Source organism: Copidosoma floridanum, unplaced genomic scaffold, assembly GCF_036245765.1.
Source record: "Copidosoma floridanum isolate Cflo_tuat_1 unplaced genomic scaffold, Cflo_Japanese_pri ptg000019l, whole genome shotgun sequence".
NCBI classification, from domain to species: domain Eukaryota; kingdom Metazoa; phylum Arthropoda; class Insecta; order Hymenoptera; family Encyrtidae; genus Copidosoma; species Copidosoma floridanum.
Genome location: NW_028321896.1, coordinates 21,072,180 through 21,079,549, shown reverse-complemented (window position 1 = coordinate 21,079,549; position 7,370 = coordinate 21,072,180). Strand labels below are relative to the sequence as shown.

At 39.8% G+C, this 7,370-nt stretch overlaps 1 protein-coding gene across 2 annotated transcripts; it reads left to right on the top strand.

Annotated features, from left to right (window-relative positions):
• Positions 1-12: 12 nt before the first annotated feature.
• Positions 13-6,623, top strand: bsk (mitogen-activated protein kinase dJNK). Of its 2 annotated transcripts, none has more exons than XM_023390779.2 (7): positions 13-388; positions 1,553-1,682; positions 2,021-2,218; positions 2,710-2,974; positions 3,060-3,218; positions 3,398-3,532; positions 3,643-6,623. In XM_023390779.2, exons 1-7 carry the CDS (start codon positions 243-245, stop codon positions 3,804-3,806), a joined length of 1,197 nt encoding a protein of 398 aa, XP_023246547.1. In that variant the 5' UTR covers positions 13-242; the 3' UTR covers positions 3,807-6,623. The 2 variants fall into 2 exon arrangements, with proteins under 2 accessions (XP_023246547.1, XP_089448815.1); XM_089592689.1 differs by having other exon boundaries at positions 15-388; positions 3,398-3,522; positions 3,654-6,623.
• The last annotated feature ends 747 nt before the right edge of the window (positions 6,624-7,370 follow it).

The window sequence follows — 7,370 nt, the reverse complement described above, 5'->3', positions numbered from 1 at the left end:
GCCAGCGAGTTGAGGCGATCGAGGTAGACGAGGAGGAGGAGGAGGGGGAGGAGTACGAAGACGAGGACGACGACGACAACGACGGGGGAGAGCTGGCTGCGTGCGCCGCGACGACGAGCAGCGCGGTGGCGGCTGCTGGTGCGGGGGGCCCGGGCCCAGTTGTTGTTGCTGCTGGAAACACGAGCGCCGGGGTCGCGAGCTGCAGCCAGGGGCCGAGGGCCACGGCTAATGCAACGAGGCGCATGCCTTACCTCGGGCCCGACATGACCACCACGACCCGGCTGTCCGCCATGTTTTACACGGTCGAGGTCGGGGACACCAAATTCACCATCCTCAAGCGCTACCAGAACCTCAAGCCCATCGGCTCCGGGGCCCAGGGCATCGTCTGGTAAGACCCCATCATTTTTTATATATCTACATAATATATTATGCACTCGTCTAATTATATATCTTTGTCCGTACCCCCCCGGATTGTGAGCTTATTATTTTATTGAGACGACCATCGTCACATTTCTCTCATTCATCTGGAAAATTGTACAAAGAATTTTTTTTTTTTTTTTTACCAACTTTCAAATTGTCACAATCAATTTTACTTTTTAGAATATATCAATCGCATAAAAAGCTTTTTTTTTTATGCCTATCGCTTGCAAAAGGTTACCGAGTTGGTACGAATTATGTGTACAAGCAGGGATGGCAAGTGTGGAATATTTATTAAAAAATCAGTCTACGCGCGCCTTTGCTCGGGTTAAGATAATCTTATAGGGGAAATTCGACTGTAAGAAAAGCAAATATCAGGGAGGGTATTTTTTTTTTTTTTTTTTTTTCATTTCTTAAAAATTTTTCAGTGGCGTGTGCTGGTGCCTTGAGAGCAACTTTACAGTCTAGAAGGAAAAGGGTTTTCAAGCGCGACAGCTCTGATTTATTTTGTTGCGAAATAACGTTGGGGATCTCGGTAAATCTCAGCTATTTCGCTCGGAAGACGAAAAACGCTTCTACTTGGCCCAAAATAATTATCGTTTAAAACAAGTTTTTAATTTTGTCCAAAAATACATTTTTTTTTCTTTCTGCAGAATTTCTTTCACACAGTGTCATTCCAATACACTGACTGAAAATTGATCGAAAAATCGTACTGCTTAACTTACATTGTTATTTAACTATTTTATTTCTATTAAACCAAGTTAGCTGCTACTTCATTGGATAATTCCTTCTTCATCTCGAGAGCGTCAAAGTTCTAATTTACTAAGCCACATGCTTCTTACAGTCAAAAAACTGATAGTAGTAGTGATACTTGAAATAAAGAAAATAATTTTGAGTGCCTGATCTTGCATAATCAAAAATGTCATACCGGAGGAAAATGGTTACAGATTCTCTAGATACTAATTTATGAAAAAAAAAAAAAAAAAAAAAAAAAAAAAACTGTAGTGTAGTCATCCCTGCTTGCTAATGAAATGTTAAAATTTGTTCGCGGTGTATAATTAAGATTAAAACCACGGAAGTGATGTTTTATTGAAATATGAAAAATAGTAATGTAATTTTGTCGTATGTTACGCAGCGCGGCATTTGATACCGGGACGGCACAGAACGTGGCGATCAAGAAGCTCTCGAGGCCTTTTCAAAACGTCACGCATGCCAAGAGGGCGTACCGAGAGTTCAAACTCATGAAACTGGTCAACCACAAAAATGTAAGTTCCACTTCCTAATGGCCCCATTTTTTTTCTTATCCAATTAAAAACTTCCATTGGACAAGAAGAAGGAGAGTCTCGAAATTTGAAATTCAAATGGCCGAAACTTTTCCCTCCAATTATATACTGATACAAAAAGAGGAGAGTAGACTAATACACACGTATATACGCAGAGCCATGGTGTACAACAACAAGGATCCCTCTGTACTTGGCTCACACACTTCCGTCTCTCGACAATCCACATTCCGCGACTTCCTCCTCGTAAAAAAAAAAAAATACGAATTCAGGCGAAAAACTGAGAGTTTCATCGGTTCTCGCGCGTGTTTTCTCTGTCGCAGATAATTGGGCTCTTGAACGCGTTCACGCCGCAGAGGACCTTGGACGAGTTTCAGGACGTTTATCTCGTTATGGAGCTCATGGACGCGAATCTCTGCCAAGTGATTCAGATGGACCTGGACCACGAGCGCATGTCCTACTTACTTTACCAGATGCTCTGCGGCATCAAGCACTTGCATTCCGCCGGAATCATACACAGGGTAAGTGTACGGAGACAAGACGCTTATTAGCATTTCCGCGTGCGGTGTCGACCCTTTTGCATACATTTCTCGCTACGACGCTTTTTTTTTCTAAAGGCCGGTTTGTTGCCGGAGACAGAAAACCGCAGCATACTGCCTGGGGGGCAACTACCCCCGATGACCCTAAATGCCGCATTATTCCGCCTCGCGACTTACTTTTTTTCTTCTTTTGCTAGACGTTTCTTCCTAGTAAAATAATTCACGGCGATGATATATAAACGAGTAACAGACGGCTGGAAACTCTTTTTTTTTTTTTTTTTTTTTTTTTTTTTTTTTTTTTTTTTTTTTTACTGAAAGTAGGTGAAACTTTGTGCTTGACGTGAAGAGCCATTTTCGTATTTTTCCGATCAAGTGGCACTTGTGACGTGGAATAAGTCAAGCTTTTGATGAATCGGTTTTTCAATTGGTTTTTATGACGATTTCAAATACATGTACGTGTGTTTGATCATCAGGACTTGAAGCCTAGCAATATCGTAGTGAAGTCCGACTGCACCTTGAAGATATTGGACTTTGGTCTGGCGAGAACGGCCGGCACGACCTTCATGATGACGCCCTACGTCGTCACGAGGTACTACAGGGCGCCCGAAGTCATTCTCGGCATGGGTTACAAGGAGAACGTCGACATCTGGTCGGTTGGCTGCATCATGGGCGAAATGATACGCGGCGGTGTTCTCTTTCCCGGCACCGACCACATCGATCAGTGGAACAAAATCATTGGTAAACCATATTATAATATACTTGCGTGTATATAGTCAAATCCAAACAAAATAAAATTCACTATCATTTTACCATGGTTTTGCAGAACAACTGGGAACTCCGGCGCCGGAATTCATGCAGAGATTGCAGCCGACTGTGAGGAATTACGTGGAAAACCGACCGCGTTATCCCGGCTACCCGTTCGAGCGGCTATTCCCGGATGTCCTCTTTCCCTCGGACTCATCGGAACACAATCGGTTAAAAGGTAACATTTTGTCTCTACGCCAAAGCCTCGATTTTTTTTACAATAAGTAGATATATTATACACATCTACCTAGTTGGAAAAAAGTTCATCCATCTGGTAATCGTTTTTTCTTGATTTCCCCCCATACATCCCCCAAAGTGCCGTGTTCACTTGTAAAATTGTTGTTATTGTACTTCTAGCGAGCCAGGCCAGGGATCTGTTGTCCCGCATGTTGGTCATCGATCCGGAACGGCGAATCTCCGTCGACGATGCTCTACTTCATAATTACATAAATGTTTGGTATGACGAGGGCGAAGTCAACGCTGTGAGTACATATGTTAACTCGATTAGACGACGCGACCACAAACGGAATATCGTGCTCCGTTTGGTGTCAAAGATATACTCTTCTTCAACCAATGGTCGGTGGGGTATTAAAAATAAAAACTGGTATTTCAGCCCGCCCCTGGACCCTACGACCACAGCGTCGACGAGAGAGAACACACCGTCGACCAGTGGAAGGAGCTGATCTACCAGGAGGTCATGGAGTACGAGACCAGTCACAACATCGCGTCCGCGTCGCAGTCGCCCGATACAGCTGGCTCCCGGTAGACTCGCGCGACCTTTGTCAGACCGCAGAATCGGCATCAAACAGTAGCAACGTTAATGAGAAAAACACGCCCTCTCTCACTGGGCGTTGCTCCCACAGTGCCCCCGAGGCCCCCCCGGCCAAAAGTCAACAGAATGCTACCAGTCCCACCGAATGTTTAAGACACTCGGAGAATACCTAATATACCAATAATCGTGATGATGTGTGTAAACGATTCCCTTTGTCCGCTTCGCGTGTACAGTTTGTAAGCCGATCAAATCAATCAACCGCAGGAGTGGATTCCGCCGACGGCGAGTTTTACCTTAGTCAACTACGTTGTCTCTTTCCTTAACGATCGTGCAATTTTTGCTTCTCCGAATTTCGTTTAACCCTTTAACCTCCGATAACCGTGCAATACTCTACGCGTTTTTTCGTTTCTTTGAATCAGGATTGCGTTCGTATCTATGTCGTTCCGTCGGCGCAATCATCCTGACGTCGTTTGCGGAGGTATTAACTGAAAGTTCCCCGTTGGTCCAAGAGATTAGAAAATAGTCACGGGAATGCTAAAGTTATAGATAATATATAGCCTTTGAAAGGCCTTTTGGCGCCGATATCAAGATGTATACGTATGCATTTATATAATCAGCTGTTACATTTTCAACACGGCGCATTTTTTCCAGTTTTACCATGTTTGTTTCGTTTATCTTTCCTGTAGACGAAGAATTGTAATTCAAACGTAATTCACGATAGGTACATACACTTGTGTGTACCTATGTAACGAAACCGACGCGACGTTGTCTGTCAGTGCTCGAGATCTCAAGTTTAAGTGGACGATTTAAGACTACTGTAACAATAAGTCGTGTTGTTACCTTGCATAGGTAGTAATGAAATTATCATTTATCACTATTATACACTATTACCAGTACTATAATGTAACGTAAATTACGACAAAAGAAAAAAAGATAAATAAAATAAGATCATAGCACCATTTACTAATAATGTATTGTATACTCCCTGTATCGTGAAGCGAGCAATGTAAATATTTTGAAAGAGGCATGAGTAATAGATAGTGCGGAAGCAATTTGTCAGATCAAGTCACTCTGGCATGTGTGAAACCGGAGGTTGCAGGCTTTTGATCCAAAAGAATAATTATATTAATAATGATTGTGAGGAAGAAAGAAAAAGTCAAGAAACACGTAATGAAAATAATAATGAAACACCCTGTATTTTTATACAAGAGCGTGTTTTCGATAAAACTACGTCCAAGTACTTTAAACAAATTTTAAAAATAATAATAGTATAAGAGCCTGCTGACGCGTATCTGTTAATGGTCGGTCGCATTTTACGTCGTAAGTTGTGTAAATTTTACCGAATCTGCGCGCGTTTGCGTAAGTTATTCTTTGCCACAGAAGCTGAGAAATAAGAAATAATAGTAATAATAATGATAACAATAATGATAATAATGAATAATCGAAGGAAATATAATCCGAGGCAAGTTAAATAGCTCCTCGATAATGTCAGCAGCAGCAACTTGCTCCGCGCAAATCAGAATCGTATCCAAGCAGAAAGAAAATATACTCGACAAGAGTGTCTAGTCTCTGCAAATCGTCGTGGTTCTATGTAGTTATATCTCGGGTTTTTGTTAACTGTGTCTGTAGAAAAATGTAACTTGAACTGTACCTTCCTTACCTTTTAGTCTCTCACTCTCTCACTCTTTATCTCTGTCACTCTATTTTGATCTTTCTCTATCTCTCAACTTTCTATAGTTTCAATCCGTAATCGACACACAACAGTGATCTTCTGTAAATGCGAAAGAGAAAAAAATATTTCTCTCGAGTGCCATGCATTTTTTTAAGTCGTGTTTTTCAAGTTGAGGCTTATTTTTTGTTTTTGTCTTTTATAAACCTTACTGTTAAAAACACTAAAATAATGATAAAATGAAGTCAGCAGTAGTCAGACACGACATTCGTGCCATGAAGACTGTTATGTATACTCACGAGGAATGTTACGTTGTCGAAAAAAAAAAAAAAAAAAAAAAAAAAAAAGAAAAAGAAAAAAAAAAGAAAACTGGTGTAGGCTTAATTAGAAATTGCAATATTATTTTCAAGTAATTAAGTGTATAATGTAGAATACGTAGCGACAAAAGATTTAAACAAGTAGTTAGTTAATTAGCAAACGTACGTAGTTAAAAAATAGTAAAAGAGGCAGAAAGAACGTGGATGAATGTAAACATGAGAAATAACAAGTAGATGAGAGAAGAAAGGAGAGCGAGGGGATGAGAGAGCGACAAAAATAGTAATAAAAAAAAACTTAATAAATAAATAAAGAAAAGTGAACGATATCATACGAAAAAATTGATGCATGTTGTGAGAAAATATTGAGAAAAAAAAATTTTGTCGTGCAATTTTTGAGAAGTATGTTGAAAAATACAATGGTTTGTCTATGCATCATGTGCGCTCGTGTTGATGATTATGATGTTAGTATTGATATTAATGGATGATGGTGGAAGCCTGATTTAATGAGCCCATTGGTACGTTGCATCCAAAATTTGATTAAATCAGCCTTCTGATGATTTAAAGTAATTTGAGTGTGAAACGCACCCCGATATGCTTAGTGAATTAGGCCCCAAAGGTGATGGTTAGTGGTGGTGGTTTCGATGATGATGATTTAAGTTTGTATGGGCGCGATTGAGAAGAAAACAACAAGAAATTATGTAAACATTGCGAACGTTGAATTTTTATTTTTCACGACGATAGTTATGTGAATATATTGCTACAGTCCGATCCAAATAATCAAGCTTTTGTAACACTCGATATAATAAAGTAACGATTATACTGCTAGTTGCGTAATTGCATAAATACATAGGTCATTTCTTTTTATTACTTACCATTACCATTGATTTTTTACACATATGTATGTAAATATATACAGACGCATCAGTAAACGTGCACCTTTACGCGTGCGACGTGGGGCGTGACTATTGCTCGCTACGGAGCTCATGTAAAAGCCAAAAAGAATGCAGTTACTTTGAAAAGAAAAGATTTTAGGAATGACAGCCAGGTGCATTGCATGCATAGTAATAAAATAAGAACGTGACATTTGATATTAACTGGAAAGAGACAAGTGCTGGATTATTAACAGAAGCGCCAGTAGCAGCTGGAAAACGGAATCGATGCGTCACTCAAACGTAGATATCGACAAACTGTCATTGCTCAGTGTCACGCGTATTGTTGCTCCTCTGCACATGAACCTCTCGCATTGGATACGTAAACTATATGTACATCACTGAGTACGGACTGGCCAGAGTGCTTCTCGTTGTATACAGTCGTATAAAATTGCAATTTTCAATGACCACTGTATAAATTAATGAATAAATGAAAAATAAAAACTTTTATAGAATGACAAGTGACATTGACACATAAAATTGGACGCGATTGGAGAAAACTTCAAATATTAAAATTTCCATTAATATGCGCGATTAGTATTTAAAAAAAAAAAAAAAAAAAAAAAAAAAAACGGATCGTTTTTAAAAGATATTTTTCTTTTAAACTCATTTATTTATTTTTAGGTTTAATACAGTTCTCACA

What these genes read in the sequence shown, in the direction of transcription:
- bsk (XM_023390779.2), top strand. Translation starts at nt 243, where the DNA reads ATGCCTTACCTCGGGCCCGACATGACCACCACGACCCGGCTGTCCGCC. An exon ending in GGAACACAATCGGTTAAAAG is followed by an intron (nt 3,219 to 3,397) that starts GTAACATTTTGT and finishes TTGTACTTCTAG; the next exon opens with CGAGCCAGGCCAGGGATCTG. An exon ending in AGTCAACGCTGTGAGTACAT is followed by an intron (nt 3,533 to 3,642) that starts ATGTTAACTCGA and finishes AAAAATAAAAAC; the next exon opens with TGGTATTTCAGCCCGCCCCT.